We start from the raw sequence: 20597 nt of genomic DNA on the forward strand, positions 1-20597 counted from the left end.
CCGTGACAGGCTGGACATTTGATCATGTTCAGATAGAAAACAGGTATTTTAAATTGCAATAATATTTCACAATATTACTGTTATTTTTGATCAAATAATATTTATAAAGCTAATGCCTCCCATTTTGTGGAAAATATAGTGACATCATAATCACCTCATCCTTCCATCATATTCAAGGCAAAGTATCAGTTACGCACTATTGGTGTTTTTAATCACCTGATCAGATAATTACTGTACATCACGAACTAAAAGCAGCAGACAGGTTGAATCTCACAGCCGTAAATATGCTTCAGATATAAACGCTTTACACTGACCACATTAATGAACTTCGTCAAAGATCAATAATTGATCATGGCATGTTTATTTAATGTGCTGTAATGGAATATCAGTCTCTTCGCTTTACACATAGGCCAGAGTGTTTACCGCTTATCACCACATGATAAATATATCATGAGAACATCCTTCAATAATTGACATAATGCAAGTGCTCAGAATGCCGTGTGTGTGTGTGCGCGCGTGCGTCACACTGGTGCCTTGTAAACCCTAGGCTACATTCTGGGGACATATTTTGGTCCCCATGAGGAAAACGGCTTATAAATCATTCTAAGTTAAGTTTTTTTGAAAATATTGTAAATGCAGAAAGTTTTCTGTGATGGGTAAGATTAGGGGCTATTCACGCAGAGCGCGTTTTTCGTTCCACTGACCTGCGTCTCATGTTTTTAACAGCAAAAACGCGTTCTGTGTGAACCAGCCCTTTGGTGTTTTATATTGGTGGATAAAAAAATCATTGTCTATGGAAAGACCCCATATAACATGAAAAAAAGAGTGTGTGTGTTTCCCAGCCGCTGGGCTGCGGGTCAGCTTGTTCTGGCGTGTTGTATGTTGTGAATGCCCGTGTCAAGGTGGTGGCGTGTTCTGCGGATGAAAGCGTTTCGGCGCTGCGGACTCCCCTCAGAGCTGGAGAATGACTCGCAGAGGAAATATGAATGCTGTCTGTTTAATGATGCCCACCAGTCCAGCCAGAGCGCATGCAGCTCATGCTAAAGTTGAAGGAGCCCCAGCAGTGCAGAGTCAGACAGGTAAAAAATACCCACCACACATCAGCCCGATCTGTGGGATTCAGAGCCTCTACACAGGCGGCAACTCACAAAAAGCACATGACAGACTATAATCAACTGATTACAGTGATTTTGATAAGCATGTCGCTAAGGTAAAGTGCAATAATCTTATGAGCATAAATATATATAGGTAACGGCCTATTCAGACCAATGATGACTTGTTTACTGGCACGAGGGCGGGGCAACCTGTCACTCACATGAGATCCACCAATAGCAAACCACAATCATCCAATTAATCCCTCATAAACAAAATCAAGCCCCGCACTACTTTTGTTCTTGTTTGAGAAGCAATGTCAATTGAATATACATCACAATAGGGAAGAATAGGCTATCGCAACTTCAGTTTTATGCCAACTTTAAATGCTCAAGTTCTTTTAAAGCATCTATTACAATTCTATAGTGTAAGTGGTTTTCCAGTTAAATACCCAGAACCAGATGATGAATGAAGCCCCGGAGTCAGAATTATAGTAAATAAAATAAAAAATTTACTGAAGATAGTTTGCAGCTTCATCAGCAGAAGTCAGCTTCAAGACTCACACAGGAGTTTGTAGGCCGCCCCGCTTACAGTTACAAAGATCACAGCAATTATACCCTTCACTAAGGTCTAAGCTACGTTCTTGCTTCAGTTTGAATGATTCTCATTGGCTAAGAAATAGATAAATATAGTAATTTTCCACACATACAGATAGACTGAAGCATATCTCCATGGATTATGCAGCTGATACTCGGACCCTGAAGTTTGACCCATCATGACAACAACTCGGTCAATCTCCAATAATGCCAGTGGTTCCTTAACCTGTAACCAATAATACTAACACACACACCAACACAAAGCTTTTCTAAGGTTGGATTTGGCCAGGCTCTAGCTATAAACTGGAGAGTTTTCTCAAAACATCAACATTCTTCTTTAACTTCTATAACAAAGTAAAATCTCACAAGCCTAGAGAAGTCATTCAACTCATCTGATATTTAGAAGGAAAATATTGATTAATACCTTGATTCTAATCACTCATTATATACATTGAAGCAGCAGTTTATTCCAAAATCCACTCCTTCAATAGTTATTGTTAAAGTTATTGTCCTTGGTCTTACGGTTCCCTTCACGGCAATGGATACATGGAAGGATGAAGATTGTCCCACCTTTACATAGAGTACCTTAAATTGCTATTTAGTGGTGCTTTTCCGTACGACGAAGGCCTAACTCAGTTCTTAATTACCACAGTAGGATGCATCGTTGAAGAAATCAACTAGCTAGTCACGACTGTTTCCTGAAACTGTATTGTTGCAATTTTGGCGTTCAACCCATAGACTGTAAAAAAAAAGAACGTAGTGTCTGTGACGTCACCCATAGGTTTCTGAAGAGCATTTTTTAAGCCCAAAGTAGGCGGAGCGGGCCGTCGCCATCTTGGCAGCGCGCCACTCCCAGATCAACTAAAATGGGCAAAGAGGCAGATTAGCTGAGATGACGTGGCGCTAACAGAAAACAAACGGCTTGTAGTGACATCGGCAGCAATCCACCTGTCACTCAAGTGACTTCCCATTTATGGGATTGACTCTCTTTTGGAGCCTGTCCATAGTGGCCAGGTGATGAATTGCAGTTTAAGTGTTGGTTTCAACTTTAAGTGTCAAGAGTGTCATGTTTCATGCACATGGAGTAATAACTTCTTTTGAGTTCAAATTAATGCTAGTTTTTTTTTGCTATAAATTACGGACATGGCATCTGAGGACAAATTCTAATTTTTCTCAGTTATTTTGCTTTATTTCCAGATTCAATCTCCTCAAAAACAGAGCTTTAAAACTCTTGACTAACTTAAAGACGTAAGTGACACTTGTATATATTCTAAATAAAACTGTACTGAATGTCAGCTTGTACATAAGGATTTATTTAGTCATAAAGACAAGAAACTCTGCTTTTAACCACAGATCCAGAGCTGTTGTTCCAACCACACAACTTTGCGATGCTGTTTGCGAATGTTTGTTGGAACTATTGTTTCGGGAAAGACCAACTCGTTGAACTATGCTGTTAACGACAGAACTTGCGACCATAGTTGGCTTAAGTTGGTTCTTTTTTGTAAACGTACCATAGGTAAGTAGCTATTTGAGGAACTCAGATTTACTTGGAATTTATTGTTAGCAAATCTGAGATCAGATTAAGCTCTTAATCAACAGCGAGTGCGTCTGCCAGCAGCTACATGAGGACGGTTAAATGCAGCTTGTAGCCGATCTGTGCGAAGCATGGCCCAGGCCAGGGCTAAGTTTGTTGTTGACTGAAGTCAGTCTGCTCTGAACAGGGGTGGACTGTTGCTTTGCCAAGGGCTGAGGGTTTCGTAGCCAAAGGCAATGACCATCCTTTGCCCTGGGCAAAGATATGAGCGATGCAGCGAGTGAGGCCTAAAAGCATTGCTGCTTCCACAGAGCGGATCTCCTGTCATAACTGCTTAGGAGGCACTGCTTATATTAAGGAGAAAATTACATCTAGCTGTACTTTTTAACATACACATGCCATAATTATAATTTTTCTCGAATAACCAACCCCTACAGTAGCAAAAATCAACCAAAAATCAACCAAAAAAAGGAGCATCTTATTTGTTCCATTTTCCCATCCCAACTCTCTTTAAAGTACCATGTAAATACCATGATATATATATATTTTTTAAGAATATCAATCATTCAGTATCACAGAATACATTAAAGTAGCATGAAATTACCATCTGCTACTATAATTGCACATGTTTTGTGATGGATTTTTTAGATTTAATTAATGTTTATCTGCCAACATCACAATTATAAAAAGTTATGCTATCACTTTACAATGAGGTCAAATCATTTAATGTTAGTTAATGCATTGACATTAATAAACAGTCATATTTGTATCGACTAATGTTAACAAAGATTAATAAGTGCTATAACATATACATTGCTTATTGTTAGTCAGTTTATGTTAGCTCAGGTCCATTAAATAATATTAACTAATACTACTTTTTAATTTTAATAATTCGTTATTAAATGTTGAAATTAAGATTAATACATGCTTTAGAAGAATTTTCATTGTTAGTTCCTGTTAACAAATGGAGCCTCGTAAAGTGTTACCCTAGTTTTAAATGTATTTTCAGTTCTTTTATTGTAAGATTTTCCAAGTGAACACAAGCAGAGATTGGCATAGTGCACTTGTCTGCTATTTAACCTCTAATCTCAGTGATTTGTTAAGAGCCAATTCTTATGCATTTCTAATTGTATGTTAGTTGAAAGTTTCAATTGGCAAGGTCAGATCCAGGCAGCTCGAGCACAAAGAAAACAAGCTTTCGGAAAAGATCTGGGTGAAGCCTGTCGCCATAACGTAACATCTGCAAAAAAACAAAAAAAACTCGGCCACACTGTGCAAAGTCTTAAAGTCTTCGCTAGGTATAGGGCACATCACAAACATCCAAACCGATGTGATGAGCATCGGATTCTGCACAGTCATAATATTCCATATTAAAGTTTATTGGACCAGCTATTTCCAAAAGGGCTGTAGTGTGTTTTAAATAGCAGGCTCTCTCTCTATTAAAGCCTTCATCGTGTGGCTTTTTGTGGGAATGCGTTGTACATCTGGGCACCACATTGGCTTCCACGGTGGCTGGCTGGCTTTGGCACCCATATAAGCCCATTACAACCCCGGGCTGCCAGCCCTCCAGGAGCCCGAGCGGTGGGCATCATGCCAGACCACTCCACAACCCCACTCACACTCACTTCAACAAACAGCGGCGAGAGAAACCGGAGACGTGGAGAGTCACGGACCTAATGTTCACTGAAGGCCTTGTTTGCACTGGGAAACATTGTATGTCGAGACCGACGTGTTGATGTGCGTGAAAACAGGAGCTCCGCAGCGTTTCTGCTTCCATTGAGCGAGTGCCAAACATCCAGGTATCCAGAACTGGGTGACCATATATTTCTCATGGGCTGTAATAAAGTTAGATTCCAAATGCTCCACTGTTCAGCCATTTAAAAATAATTATCTTAATAAATTCCAGGTTCCTAGTCACAAGAGGTTTTCAGCTCAGAAGTAGCCTAACACACATAGTGTACAAGAACATACAAAACCAAACCAACAACCCAAGACACTTAACATAAGATATGCGTTACATTTTCAGCGCATTTCTTGTCGTTTAATACGTTAAAAGTTTAAATTATTTTATATCTAATATTACTATAAAGCATTTGTGTTCCTCGGTTTTATGTATAGAAGATAGTTTAGATTTTTACTTTTAAAATGTTTAATCAAAGCTATTTTCATATTATATCAGATTATTCATGCGATAAAGCCAAATACTGTTCAGGACCAAGATCCCTCTGATCATAAAGCTGCAAAAAGCTTTGCTTATGAAGTGTGTTTTTGATTGGTTATTTCTCTTTTGAAGAAGAAGAACTTAATATTAATGAATTTACTTATGTTTGTTTAAATGCAAGCATGTAGTGTGTGTAACAAGATGTGTAATATCAGATCACAGCAAAATGCATTAAGATTCTCAGTTATGAATTACCATGACAACACTGATCAAACTGGCCTCATCTTAATCTATTATTGTCTAGTGTTTGCCGTTGGAGTTCTAGACAATGTGCATTGCTGTGTTTCCATAACTCTGTTAAATGCTTTGAAATTGGTGAAATAATGAGGACCACAAAAAAATAGTGATTCATTTTTTTTAATATTTTTTACAGAACTGAAGATTTACATCAAAGGGGATACTGCAGGGAGTGGACTCGAAATTTCTCAATAATCTGTCAAAACTGTACAGCATTTCAACAAGCAGCCTCTGGTTACCATGGAAACATTTACCCTGTCTCCAACACTGTCACATCTTAATGGTTGAGAAAAAAAATCACCTAACCGAATGAGGGGAAAGAAGTGTTTCATTTCATAAATCAGTGTTTGTGATGAGCTCTGTTGCATGACACTCCTGCGATCCAGGTTTGTCTTCTTACAAACTCTCCGCGGCCATTTTCCCTCCCAGTGCATTTTGTCGTCTCGTGAGATTGAAACGTGTTCTCAGGTTTCATACGTACTGCTATCAGATCCAGTGATTTCTGAGTGAGGTAATATGTTGGAATGAGAGTAAATTATCAGTTCTTCCTCTGTATGCATGTGTGTGTGTGTGTGTGTCTGTGTCTGTGTCTGTGCATGTGATTTACTCAACCATTTTCATCATCCGACAAATTAAAATACACATTTTCCGATGTAGTTGGTTTAGCATTGCTAAAGGGGCTTCAGTGACTACACTGCAGGATAAGGCACGTGACAGTCGGGCTAAGTTTCGCTGTTCTCATCTCGTAATTATTCACATTATAATCCAGTTTCCTCACACTGACCCCTGTGCATGAACATAAATAACAAACAAATGAATTTCCCATAAACTGCAGCTCAGTCTCTCTCTGTAAACATGGTTGGGGAAAACGCATGGAAAAATAAAAATGCAAATCAGTCGTTTCAAAGACTATTATCAACAGATCCAGATGCCAAAAGATGCAACACTCTTAAGAGCCTCGTGGCCAAACAAAGAGTTTCTCTGAGTCTTGTTTTTCTCCATTCGTAAAGTCTGGATTGGCCACATCTGTAAAGGTACAAAAGATGCCCAGGTAGATTGGTTTATGTATCAGACAGATGTAGTATGCGAATGAGTATTTGTGTCAGAACGGTACTATGCTTTGCAAGCACGATTTCTGATTTCGATGGCTGTTGAGACGCCGCACCCATGAATGTTCTTCTGAGGAAGCAGACGAAGGTGACGTGTCTCTGTGCAAATGTGTGCGCATCAGAAGAGGCTGGTCAAGGTGCTCTGCGATGGACTCCGGCACTCGTGAACGTCCAGGCTGCCTGGCACAGAGGTCAGTACGGAGGTGACGGTGGGCATTGTGGGGTTGGTCAGGTCTGTGAGGGTGGTAGGGGTGCTGGACGGGCTCATGGAGGCGTTGGAAATCTCCGAGGCGGGTCCAGACGGTGTTCCTCCAGGCATGGTCGACCCGTCCGAAGCCTTATCCACACCCGTGTTCTCCTGACGCAGGAGGTTTCGTCTGAACTTGGCCCGAGCGTTCTGGAACCAGACCTGCAAACCGAGACGGCAGAAGATGTGAGAACGACGTGATGCTCAGGGGACGAACATTACTCATCAAAGAGGCTTATTTTTAATTCTTTAGTTCTTTCCGTTGTCCCCTGGTTGTTTTGCCACAGCATTTGTGAGCCAAATGCATTTCATTTTTTCTTGTTTCAATGATATCTGACACAGCTGGGTAACACTTAAACAAATGCATTGCTCATTGTTAGTTAATGCATTAACTAATGGGACCTTACTATACAGTATTTATTAATCTTTGTTAATATTAACAAAAATGCAACTGTTCATTGCTAGTTCATGTCAGCTCAGGTCCATTAATATTAAAACATTTTAATAATGTATTCATATAAATGCTTTCAAAGTATTTTACATTGTTAGTTCATGTTAACTAATGGAACCTTTACTTTAAAGTGTTCCCAGTGTTTTCTTTTATTTCCAGGTTCGTAATGCTTTATTTGTGCATGTTATTAATTCAGATTTCTTTTTTGTTAGAAGCAAATTAATATCATTCCATTGAGGAGAACAGGTACGTGATTTACATTTGATCACAATCTTCATTCCTCTAGGAATTTATTGCTGAAGTGAAGGAATTTGAAATGCTCTTTTTGACTAAATGTTAGTTTATATAAAAGCTAACATCTCTTGTACTGCAATAAGCCAAAACAATTGATTTCTGACCTGTAGGACGCGCTTGGTGAGACCTGTTTTCTGGGCCAGCTGTTTCAGATCCTTGGCGTCAGGATTGTGGTTGATGGCAAAATACGACTTCATGGTCCTCAGCTGATGATGTTTAAATGACGTTCTCATGCGCTTTGTCTTCTGGCTGGAGCTGTACTGAGAGTCTCTGTCCATCGGATCGCCATCATTCTCATTGCAGCTCAAAGCTGAATAAAGAAAAACAGACAATCGATTAGCTATGGTCCTGATATTGATCCCAAAGTGTTTTATAGTCCAAACATTTCAATAGCTGAACTACAGTATTAAAACTTGACATGCAAATTAAGTTTTTTTAATAGTGGAGTTCCACTTTGAATAAGTGCAGAAAGCCTAAACACAATGGGTCTTTTATTGAAGCTCCTTCACTGAGCAAACAGTAAATACACTGGATCTGATGACAGACAGAACGCTGTGGTGAGAATGAGGAGGTTTCTTCGATTCCACAACAATGTGTTAGTCTTGAATCTGACCACATAAAGCAGCAACAGCACCATCATGTTGCTGTGTTTGCAACTTACTGCATGCATAATAATCTGCATTATGCTGTAGTCTTACATCATGCTCTTTTTTTCTTTATTATAAAACACATCTGATTCGAAATGCAAATGTTTTAAAGCATGCAAGTCTGCATTATAATTTATTTCACTTTTTCATGTAAAAATCAACGTGCTCAGCACTGGTGGGTTTACCCGGTTTTATAGCATCCCCACCCCCCACATATGGCTCTATCTTTGTTTCTGTTTTTATGATGTCTAGGATTTGATGGTGGAAAAAGCCCACACTATCCATCTTTGGACACAAGTGTTTAGTAGATAGGCCCTTCTGAATGTGTCAGAAATGTGTTTGCGCCAGTTCCAAATTCTTGGCAGAAGTTTATGTGTTGCTAGACGCATGACAGTTCAGAATTATGTTTTCTCTGACAACTACAAATATTAGTCATTGAAAATGGTCTGATCAACACTTCAGATAATTAACCTTGAATGCTTTACAACGCCGCACATGGCGAACAAATGTTTCTTCCTGATATAAATATGGCCATTGAGAAATACTGTCACCTTTACTACAGTGATACACGTCAAGAACCGTTATCTTTACGGAACACAGAATTATTTATGTGTACTTAGTAACTGTAGCATTGCAATACTAAAAAGCTGTCTTTATTGTTCTTATTTCTCAGGGTTTGATCTTGCAGTCCTTGTATTAGTGCTGTTGTTTAAAGTGTGAGCTGATGGGGGCAGCAATGATCTGACTGTGTCAGAGAGACAGCAAAGTTCACTCACTCTGGTTAACTCCTGTGTTGTCAAAACGGTTGATCTGATTTCAAAAACTTTCATTTGACTTTCCTTTAACAATTCTTCACAAGCGGGTTATTCCACCAAACAAGACCGCAGTTGTTGTGATACTTTTGCCAACTTCAATTAACGATCCCTAGACAACAAGATTTACAAAGCAACCAGACAATTTGAGTATAAGTGATAAAGAAAACATCGCATTTACACATTATTAGTGGAAATAGAGCCTGGAGATATAATGAAAACTCCTGTTAAACTTGTATTGTATAAACTAGTTGTAGTCTTAAATAATAGCATGCGATATAGACCAGGACATAATCTGACTCATAAACGATTCTACATTTTTTTTTATTATCATTTCGTTCATTAATTCTGTATATCGCCTTATGCCAGAATATTTTGCATTATATACTACTTGAATATTCGTGAAGAAAAGGACTATATCGTCGTTTTTGATTGATCTTTTTGTAGAGGGTAAATTAATTCGTCTGAATTTGCCTGGAAAAGCCGAAGATTTTCTTTCTTTCTTTCTTTCTTTCTTTCTTTCTTTCTTTCTTTCTTTCACTTGTATTTAATCTTCTGGAGGTCTCGACTAGCATCTAAGCCATTTTCCACTTGTCAGTCTCTGTAGTCGTCATCATTCCTCTGTTTGGTCCTCAAGCAGGGGCCCAAATGCCCCGCTGAGGGGCCCGAAATGCCCGAGCGAACAAGTCACGTTGTTCCAAATTGTTCAGCACAAGCTCGAGTGCTTAAATAGAAATCTGTGTTGGGTGTCGATCGTCTTAAAAAGTGGCGCATTTTTTCCTTTTATGTAGTAAACAGGTGAACCTATATTATTTCTCGTTTCTTGGGCAAAACTTTTGTATTTAAAATAGGCCTACACTGTAAATACAAGATGACACGTTTAATGAATTAGGCTACTATGCTATATTGCTAATTAAGGATAGCGGGCTTTCGTAAAAAAAAAAACATCACCACATGCTTCATAAACGTAAGTATCTTCTCAAACTGATTAGAAAGACGGTGTCTAAAAAACCAAAACAATAGCAAAAAAATAATAGGCTACAGTTTATATATATATATATATATATATATATATATATATATATATATATATATATATATATATAAGGCCTCAATATATATATATATATATATATTATCTAAACAAACTTTTCATTTTTCTCATCGAGGACTGCATTTAGGGAATGCTATTTTAAATATTTCCCGGCTGATTTTCGTATTAGAAAACAGTTTATTTATTGCATGTGTGGTTGCAATTAATTAATCATACAATAATTTCTAACAGTCGCAAATGTTGTACAAAATAGCGGTAGTTAATAGTAGATATTGTTTAAACGAAATTTCACTGTATAGGCCTAGTTGCTTTTGTAAAGTCATCATGCAGTTGGCCTGGTTTCTTCCTTTGTCTTGCTCTGAAACGATTTCGTTAGTAGGCTAGTGCACCCCAAAAAGTTTGAAAAACCTGTAAATTCCACGAAAATGCGGTTAGTAGCCTATATATTAGGCTACTACGCGCTCTTAAAAAAGTTTTGCAACATCAGATAGGAAATCGGCTTGCACCTCGTGCCAAATGAAAATAAAAAGAATGCAAGAAATAAAACTATAACAGTTAACCAGCAACAGCAAAACGCCAATAATGCTCTCACCTGCATTATAAGCAGCCAAGTCCGCTCCGGGCCCAGGGCTCTTCCTCTTTCGGGGCCGGCCCTTCTGCACCGTGTTCACGCCGTTATAATAAGACAGTCCTAGAGGGCCCGTGCTGCCCAGTCCTTTATTAGACGCTACATCCGTGTGATTGAAATGCGTGGGGAAGTCTCCCTGGATGAGAGTTTCAAAGTGTAGCCTGCAGTACACCAGACTGTCTTTCATGCCGAAGTGGTCCCCAGTCGTCAGCATTTTGTTGCAAGTCGTGCAGGTGAAACAGTTCAAGTGGTACACCAAATCCCTGGCCCTCATGACCATTTCCGAGGCCGAGATCCCGAGGTGGCACCGGGCACATCTCTGCACCGAAAACCTTCTGCGGGAGAATAGAGCAGCTGTGACCTTTCAGATCACTTCAACCAGAAGGTGAGCCCACCACTCACCGGCCTGACATTAAATGAGCTGCTTCTCATAATAACCTTTGGATGGAATTGTAATTTGTAAATTATTGGGTATCTGAAATACACGTTGAAGAGGAGAGCACGTGCACTATCAGGCCTCAAACAGCAGGATGCATGAACAAATAGAGTTAACTCGTGCAGTGGAGTTCAGTCTCGCTAATAAATTATTGTTAAATAACCTACAATTTAGATTGACGTGTGCCGGAGCCTAATTTGATCGTGGAAATTAGTAAATCCTTCACTTATATGATTATCTTAATAGGCCTCTCGCCTCCCTCTGATTATTAAATTGTACAATTACATACAGAATCAGTGCACGGTCAGATAAATATCCAAACATCACACAGTGAGGCGCTTTTGGTTTAACTGCTTTCTTTTTTTCCAACAAAGAAAATGTTAAGATCAAGTAAATCGTCTCTGGATTTTTTTAGTTTTATAATGACGTTGAAAATCACTTTACACTGCAAAATATATGCAGACACAACTCGGGAATATATTTTTTTACGTTAGGCTAGTTTCTGGATTATTGAATTAAACGCAATTATTAAATTGCATCATGACGTCTTCACAAGTAGCACTATCTAGACAAAAAAAATCTGGCATTTTGCTATACAGGATGTTTCGTTAAACAAAAACGTTCAATTTTAGGGAAAAACCATGCCTTGAGGATAATATCATTAGTTTCTGTATTTTACTAATCAATTTAATTTAAGCTAACGACGTGTTTACATCCATTAATATCGTCTACAAAAAAAAAATATAGGCCTATATATATATATATATATATATATATATATATATATATATATATATATATATATATATATATATACAATAAAATTTGTTACTTCTTGTCTGGGTTATTACATTTTATAGGCTAATGACGAAATCACGTCACACACACCAAATATATTTTACAGACAAAAAGTAAGTATTTTGCTGCAACAAATTTAGCCTTTTAATTATGTATCCACAATGATAACGTCACTCTTGAAGCGAAGGAGGCGAGTTGCTCACCTGTAATAGTCTTCTTTGCAGTAGATGCTTCCGTCTTTGCTGAAGCAGGTGAGCTCAGACTCCAGGTTGAGTTTACACTCGCAACACTTCAGACAGCGCATGTGCCACTGCTTGTCCACGGCGAGCAGGTAATAGCGATCCGAGATCTTTCCTCCGCAGCCGGCGCACAGAGCCAGCCGGTCCCCGCTCATGGAAGGCATGTTCTGCACAAACAAACACAATCACACGACAACATTATCTCTAATGCTTTACAAATCATTTAATGGCATATTGGTAAAAGATCAAATAGCCTACATCGTGTGTATCTAAAGTGTTCTGTAAACTTTATACTGTCTACTTTACCCATTTGCTGATTAAAAATGTCTAAAGAATGAAGTGTTCACTTCTGTACAGAATGGGAGGGGCGTGAGATCAAATTCAGAATACAGAAGTGTATATTCACCATTGATAAGTATTTAATGTTTCCAGTTACAACGGAAAACCATGGATAAAAAAAGGAAATAACTGCAAGAATTGATTATGCATGCCTCCATGTTTTTTATTTTTTTTATTAACAAAGGCACAATTTTGGAAAAATGTGAGAATTATGTAAACAAATTAATCAAAGACTGCGCTCGTTTTATTGTGTTTACGTTCGGCGTGTTGTGTGGTCTTAAATACACTGCAAACACACTCGTATGATAGGCTATTATATATAAAACAGTTATATACGTGTGTAATAAATATATTATTTTGTTCTTAATAATTACTTTATTTGTAATGTTGGGTTTGCCTGTGTAAAAAAAATAAGATGCAGTGTTAGAATGTTTAAATAGTTTTAAGCATTCAAAGTTGATTGCTGGCAAAGAAACTGTTAAGAAGTAATTTTATGGCAAAGGAATTAACCGTAAGGTTCTACACAGTCTCTTTTTTGTTGGTAATCACAGATATTACGGCCCAAAACACTGTCAATTTATTTAAGTTCAATTATAACGACTGATAATTATTTTATCATAATTAACTCACTCAAATGTTATGAAAAAAGAAATGCATTTTTAAATTATGAATTTCTCATCTCTTAAAGTTGAGCAGTCCTGCATAAGGATTTGTAAAATAGGAATTTTCTTATAAATGTCAGTATCTGTGCAAAACCGAACAGGGATTTTCTTGCTCGCTAATGCATTGATATTTCATAATTTGTATCGAATAATCAGTTGAAATTAAACTGAATTGTACCCCATTAAAAACTGAAAGGCCTATTGTAGTATAGCCTATCGCAGCTTTCTAAAACAATTTGCAATCCACCCATGGCAAAAGATTTACAAGCAATGCGTTGAAGACCAGGCCTGTAATTTTGCTTTCGCGGAAGTTTGAAGTTTGTTTAAATGCACAAGATCGAATCCCATCTATGGGCCTCTATACCACTGTTTGGATAACGGTTCAGTTAACATAGGCTGTTATAATTTCCAAGCAAGCGCCTGGAGCGAGAGGCATGGCTTTCTCCTACCGTCTCTGTTTCCCCCATATCTATAGCCGAGCTGATAGTCGCCGAGTCGCTCTTTCCTCTCCGCTCCATTTCTTCCAGAACACCATGCATCTCGCCTCCAGGCAGACCGTGGAAAAGCATCGTTGCCGCAGATGAGACCGAATAGCACGTGTTTCCGTCAGATCTGCAACCCAAGATTTCCGTGAGACGCACTTCTAGCCCTGTGCAGTTCATATGACCTCTTTCTCTCACACGCTAAATAATTCCCGTTCGGAGAATCTGATCGCTCTAAACGCTATTCGTTTATCAGAAATGTCAACTCCTTATTCTGATAGATTCTTTGAAATGCATCAGAGGATGAGATAGCAGAGCATGCACCCGATACAGGATCGGTTTAGCCTATGAGAGCATTCCGGAGCTTTGAGGACATACCAGCTACCGAAGCCCCTCTACATGTGTGACACTGGACCCTCCTATTTCTTCCTGAGTAACTTTCAGTTACCACATTTTGGACGTGCATTTGCCAGTGTTAGATCTCAGTTTTTCTTTCTTGTCTTTTCAGAAATCAGTCTTGGAGCGTGTCTGCTGCCGCTCATAACACAAAAACAATCCGTTATTGCATCGCCGAAGAATAAAAATATATAATCCCGAAATGCTTGGGAGGAACGACTACAGTGACGATTCAGATTCTGCAAGTGGTTATATCTTCATCCTCCTCCACGACAGTTTGTCATCTCACACACACTCTCTCTCTCTCATACACACACACCAAAAATGTCCAACTTCAGTAGGCTTCAGCTTGGATACGGGTAAAAATCAGCTCAAAGGTTTGCTCTAACAAATGAGATGGTTGTCCTGACATAGCCTATAGAGCTGTTGCTGTGATAAGAGCCTGTTGTTGCTCGTCCCGAATGCAGTAGGATCAGCCTGTAAACGATTGAGAAGGAGGAGTTGAGGACACTTTTGGTTTGTATAATCCAGTGAAGACAGTGAGGTTCCCTGCGCTCTTCCCTCTCCAAACGTGAGCAAACCCAACGCGCCTTTTCTACCGGGACTTTGACGTCACGCCGTTCCGTTCGTGATTATTGGCTGTTCGAACTCTTGATATAGGCTACTCGCTGTATCGAATTGTTGCAGGGATTTTAATGTCAGCTGGACCATAATTTGATGGTAACTCAAGACTTTCTCAAATTATATTTTTCCAATTATTTTTTATATATATATATATATATATATATATATATATATATATATATATATATATATATATATATATATATATATATATATAGGCTACATAGCTTTAATACTTTGGACAGTTTCAATTGCTTTATTTTTTGTAAACATTAGCCTTAATATGAACGACTTGTTTTTATTTTGACGTGCAGTGAGATATTTAACTTTCGTGAAATCGACATACCACGTCTTTGTCTTAAGTGACAAGAGAATCGCTCCGATTTGTGATTTGATTTCATTCCATAAGCTTACTTTTTATGCGCCTATGTCTTATATGCGATGCATATCTAGTGCGATATGATCATAATAATTTATTTTCTTTTTAACTTTGGCTTGAACCCATTGTTTTCGGACTGATCTGCTTTACCAAACACCTCGGCCCCGGACAGATCCCCGTGACTGGTTAAAACAAAAGGATCCAGAAGAGCGGGAATAGCCTCTGTCTTACTGACAGCACTGGATGTACAACTCAGAGTCTCTGTGAGAAGAGCAATTAACGTCAGTGTCACAGTGAATTCGGCTGTTTCCTCAATCTAACCTTCCTTTTGCCCCTTTTAAATAGTATTCCTCTAAAAAACGTCGTCGAAGATGCATTATAATTACTAATAATAATTATTTCATGTGCATGATTTCCTCACATTCATATTTTTCACATTTGAATTATTATTTTTTTATTGTCATTCTGTGAGCATTTTATTTTCTCCAAAAACTCCTAAAATAAGCTTTCATTGATATAGACTATTATACTCGTTCTTTAAAAAAATCTCTATGAGGTGAGTGTTTAGAAAGCAATGAATATCTCGGATCATCCATTATTGATGGCCGCCCTCTTTTGTACCTCATAGACTGCTGTGAGCCACTGCTTCCAAATCCGAAAAGGCCACATATTTGTTTTACTTATTCAGTCCATCCAGTATAATAGGTGATTATTCTAACAACGCAAAGAGAGACACTTCTCTTATATGTGGACCATACAGGTGACGAAAGGAAAACGGACCGAAGCACGAAATAAATTTAATTTTGAGGATATATCAAAGTTTAGTCACATTTTTATTTGATATTTTGAACTAATTTTTGCGATGGTGTTTTCAGTTGCTCATTTAAGTTTTTGGATTTGTTTTTACGCTAAGAATTCATAAAGCACTCTTAATTGGCGCTCTGAACTTAATTGGCGAGACAGTATTAATTTCGAGCCCTAGAGAGCAGCGGACCTCAGAAACAAGCCAGTGGGAGACAAATTCATACAGCCCCCACGTGACTCGTGTTTTAACATATGAGAGTTCGAAGCAAATATCAATTGATTTTTAAATGGCACTGCATGGCAGAGTTAATATAGCTTTGATCCTCCGTAAAAATGTTTAAGTTATTTTATATGTTGTAGGTCTATTATGAAGTCCGTTTGTTAGCTTTCACAATACATAAACTTGCTTTATCAAAATTAAAAACATAGTTTTAAAGAATAAAAGTTTTAATAACAAACACTCAAACTTTGTTTGTTAGAACAGCAGGCGCATTTGCTTTCGGCTTCCTCTTTACATTTAGTGACACGGCTTTGTAGGTTGCACGAAAAAAAACGGTGCAAATATTTTTGTGCAAAAGTTTTGAAATCCTGTAAGGGGCCAAAATACTGAAAATGCTGGGCAATTCTGTTTATAATATTAAGTTTAATATTGAGTCTCTTTGTAACATTTTTAAACCTAAATTACAGTAAACAAAGTCATTGAATGCCACGTTTAAATCGAAATCCCTATTTCAAGAAGCTATAAGAAAAGAGCTTGTTATTTGCTCAAAATAAGACTGTTAAATCGTCATGGGTTCTTGTTTAATCTTCAAAAAGCTTCTGCGCCCTCCAATAAGACAACCTGAGAGTATGTTTCCGAGAGGCACAACAGATTAAGGATGGCATTAACTCAGACACATTATCAGCTTGTGTCTTATAAACAAACACCTGGCTTTTTGACAAGATCTCGAGCTCCACACACACACACACACACACACACACAAACACACACACACACAGTGCTGGGAAATGTAACCGCTGGGAATTGTGTATTTTAACTCAGTGCTGCAGACGAAGAAACTAACAAACATTCTTTAAAAACTGACCTTTGATTGTATGTGGCTCATAGTGATGGCATAGCTATTTTAAGGATGTAATCGATAGTCATTAGTTAGTAATGTTCTTGAAGGGTATGACACGGGTTCAGCTCATTGAATAAAGATATGTCACTGCTGCTTGTCTGAAGCATTCAAACGCTTTACGATGAAATTATATGATGAAATTTAACCCTTAATTTTCTAACAATTGAACTATTACTGATGTGTGACATTGTCGAAATATTCCTGTTTCCACGTAAATTCCATCAATTGTTTGTATTACACAGCAGTTTAATAAGAAGAAGACGGAAATGCAAGATAAAACAGCAGGATGGCCCTTAACATATAACTTGTTTTTGCAGTAGGATAAGTGTGCTAAAATTTCCAATTGTGGGAAATGAACACACTTTTGTCCGCTGATACAAATATTTAGGCTATACCCGCCATCCTTTCCAAAAAAAAAAAAAAAATTACACACTGGTCTGAGCTGACAGAAGAGAAACAGGTGCAGCTACTGTTTATGTAGAGTGACAAATATACCAGTGACAATTTGCCACAGGCCTGGCAATCATGATTGGGGCCAATTAAGCTGATCTGAACAGCGGTGGTGTAGTAGCCAATAGTAATAGCGGTGTAGTAGACAGATAGACTATAAATAAAAGTACCCACGGCATTGAAGGGCAGGCGTTAATATTAAAGTTTTATTGCACAAATATGAAAAGGCATGTTAAGCTCCCAAATCCTTATGCAAATGAAATTCTGTGTAATACCCTTAATTGAATAGCCTACATGCATATTAATAATGTGCGCTCTCTGTCTTATACATTAAACATTTCAGTGTGGGATATCTTGCGTGTGCGAAATATTTCGTGAATCTGTCTAATAATTTTTTTTAAAAATGCGGAAAAGGACAAAATACATACAAAATAGACTACATAAAACACTCCTAGCTACCCTACGAACCCTTTATAGGCAGTGTGCGAATTATGAATTAGCACCCCCCACCCACCACATCTTTTAGCTAAGGCTTGAATAAGGAAGTCAAACAAATAGGCTGTATGCGTCAGCAGGCTTTCAAACGATTCAGAAATGTACGACTACAAGTTAGATTGCACAGCTATTTTCAGCTGTCGCGAAATAAAATTCGCCAGTGGGAGGTAACCATAACAACAGTACACGGTGCACGCGCTTTCCATTAGGCTACTATTATCGCGTGGTGCATAAACACCACAAGTCATTTTGTATCACTTTATGAATTATATGATAAAATATGCCTATGACATTTTGAAATAGGCTATTTCAGAAACAACTTTGTGTTTTGTTTAAAAACTTTTAAATCATTTACCTTTACATTTACACCAAATTACAATGTGCAATGCGTATAAGACAAACCTCGGAAGATTATGCCCTAAAATTACTTTTACAGTTAGGCCTAGGCTACTGCATTTAATATTAGCCTATTGTAAAACAATAAAAGCGTAAAAAGATTGTAAAACACTACAAATTTAGCAGACGTTTAAAATTATCTTTAAAAGGTCGAACCTCTGAAATATACGCACACTCTTTATTTGTTTTGTCAGACACTGTCTCTGATTTCATAAACCTCTGCTATATTCCTCAGTGCTGTTTCAGTCAGATCTAATAACTGGAGCTCGTGTTTAATATGGTTTGTACTCAAACACCAGGGAAACCGAGCGCGTTTTGTCTGCCGCCTTTGTATCTCTCCCCGTGATAATTCTATCCGGCTCTGATCAAACCACAGACATTTCTGTGCTGAGATTTGGGGCTTTTGCCACGAACGAATAGAGCAACACTACCGACTTACTCCCGGTGAACAGATCGTTAATCTTTTATCCGTGGAATCTGGTATGAAAAAAAAATGTTAGTAGGCCTATATTTTATATTCTTATAAAAATTAAATAAATAAGAACAAATAAGGTAAAAGTCAAAGACATTCCAACTAGATACGAGGCATGAAAATGGACCATAATGTTGTGATCTGTCGGCTGTCTCTTGTGTGCATGTTCTCTCTGCTCTGGATTAAAAGTGGATGGATATTGCTGTTTCGTGGCCCTTCTTTTAACCTGTTAATGAGTTCAAGGTTTGCCCTTTACCTTCTGTCTGAATCAGATTCTTCCGATGAGGTGTGAGAACGGAAACTGGGGACACAAGACTGATGCTGAGTTCAAGATGGACGAGAACGATTATTTATGCTGGACTATTGCCGGAATATGTTATATTTGCATATCTCGTCTAAAGCTCTTTTATTTTAGTTGAAAAACAGAGAAAATTAAATTCAGATTGACTTTTAATTAGAGAAACAACAGTACATTCATATCTTATTTCATATTTATAGGCCTACTGATTATTAGGCTATTATTAGTAATAGGCTATTATATGCACCATTTTAATTTAAAAAAAGAATGCAGGCATAATTGATGAAAATCATTTGAAACGTGAAAAAATAGACGTGTTGAAGGAGGTCGTCGCTCGAGTCTTTCTGTAGTCCTGTTAATTATAGGGAGAGATCAGCTTCTCTCTCTCTCTCTCTCTCTCTCTCTCTCTCTCTCTCTCTCTCTCTCTCTCTCTCTCTCTCTCTCTCTCTCTCTCTCTCTCTCTCTCTCTCTCTCTCTCTCTCCCTCCCAACCAAATATTGTTGCGACTGGATTCCTCATGTTCTGACATCCAGGCTTTAAAAGATTGCATTGACACAGTGCAAGATCAAAGAATAATTTGTCTAAATAAGATTAAGCCGATTCAGAGATAGTACACGTCAGCTTTATTGGCATTTACTGCTAATAAAAGGGTTTGTACGCATAGCTTAGAGTTCACAATGAAAGTGTAGATAACCTAATTATTGCACTTAAGATAGACACTTCCATTGTGTGTATGTAGTCTGTTTTAAATCGAAATAAAGCATGTCTCTTTCAAATGCGTAGACTAATTAAAAGTGAAAAAGTGAAGTTCTAGTTCTTTCCCCAGGTATCGCGATAGTTAAGGTGTGTGATTCACGTCAGCTCGTGACCGAGGAGCGCGCGATCGACGTCCGTTTTGAGATGTTGCCTCATAATTTTATCAAAGGGAATTACGAAAAGTGAGTATCGAAAGCTATTATAAACATCCAAACTTCAAAAAGGTAATGTTTTAAACGCTGAGGGCATGGCAACCAAACCAATTAGATGTAGGATATAGTGACCATTCTGCTCGTGCCCATTAACGGCTGTCTCATTATATAGTCACACCATTTGGAATTGATTATAGATTAGCTCGAGATTGCCACTGCCTTCAACTTGTAATATTAACCCGTCAGTCTGGGGCTAAAAAACCAGAGGAAACTGAGGTTTAAGCGGATAGGGTGTACATTAATTAAGGGAGATGGTGAGCATGGACTTCTGGGCTGAATTTCTGAAATATGCAACACCTGTAGATAAACATCCCAA

General features: G+C 38.0%; 1 protein-coding gene and 1 long non-coding RNA gene across 6 annotated transcripts; one reads left to right on the plus strand and one right to left on the minus strand.

The window, feature by feature from the left end:
• The first annotated feature begins 888 nt into the window (after positions 1-888).
• On the plus strand, positions 889-6330 carry LOC143715225 (uncharacterized). Its single transcript, XR_013195693.1, has 2 exons — positions 889-1079; positions 5817-6330. It is a non-coding gene; the product is annotated as an uncharacterized LOC143715225 (long non-coding RNA).
• lhx2b (LIM homeobox 2b) lies at positions 5785-14940 on the minus strand. 5 transcript variants are annotated; one of them, XR_013195692.1, is made up of 7 exons: positions 14257-14940; positions 13846-14008; positions 12360-12562; positions 10887-11257; positions 7886-8091; positions 6846-7198; positions 5785-6706 (listed from the first exon to the last, which is right to left on the minus strand). XR_013195692.1 is itself a non-coding variant. In XM_077206868.1 (6 exons), exons 2-6 carry the CDS (start codon positions 13963-13965, stop codon positions 6908-6910), a joined length of 1191 nt encoding a protein of 396 aa, XP_077062983.1. In that variant the 5' UTR covers positions 13966-14008; positions 14257-14939; the 3' UTR covers positions 5785-6907. The 5 variants fall into 5 exon arrangements, 3 of the variants coding, with proteins under 3 accessions (XP_077062983.1, XP_077062984.1, XP_077062982.1); XR_013195691.1 differs by having other exon boundaries at positions 13846-14939; XM_077206868.1 differs by having other exon boundaries at positions 5785-7198; positions 14257-14939.
• Positions 14941-20597: the final 5657 nt, after the last annotated feature.

Source organism: Siphateles boraxobius, unplaced genomic scaffold (assembly GCF_051911475.1).
Source record: "Siphateles boraxobius isolate OS27281-9 unplaced genomic scaffold, OSU_SipBor_1 57, whole genome shotgun sequence".
In the NCBI taxonomy this organism is placed as follows: Eukaryota; Metazoa; Chordata; class Actinopteri; order Cypriniformes; family Leuciscidae; genus Siphateles; species Siphateles boraxobius.

Excerpts from the sequence above, each read along its gene's own strand:
- lhx2b (XM_077206867.1), bottom strand. The coding sequence starts at position 14,058 with ATGAACTGCACAGGGCTAGAAGTGCGTCTCACGGAAATCTTGGGTTGC. Across the intron at positions 12,563-13,845 it reads ATATGGGGGAAACAGAGACG|AACATGCCTTCCATGAGCGG; the intron begins GTAGGAGAAAGC and ends TTGTTTGTGCAG. Across the intron at positions 11,258-12,359 it reads TGCAAAGAAGACTATTACAG|AAGGTTTTCGGTGCAGAGAT; the intron begins GTGAGCAACTCG and ends ATTCTCCCGCAG.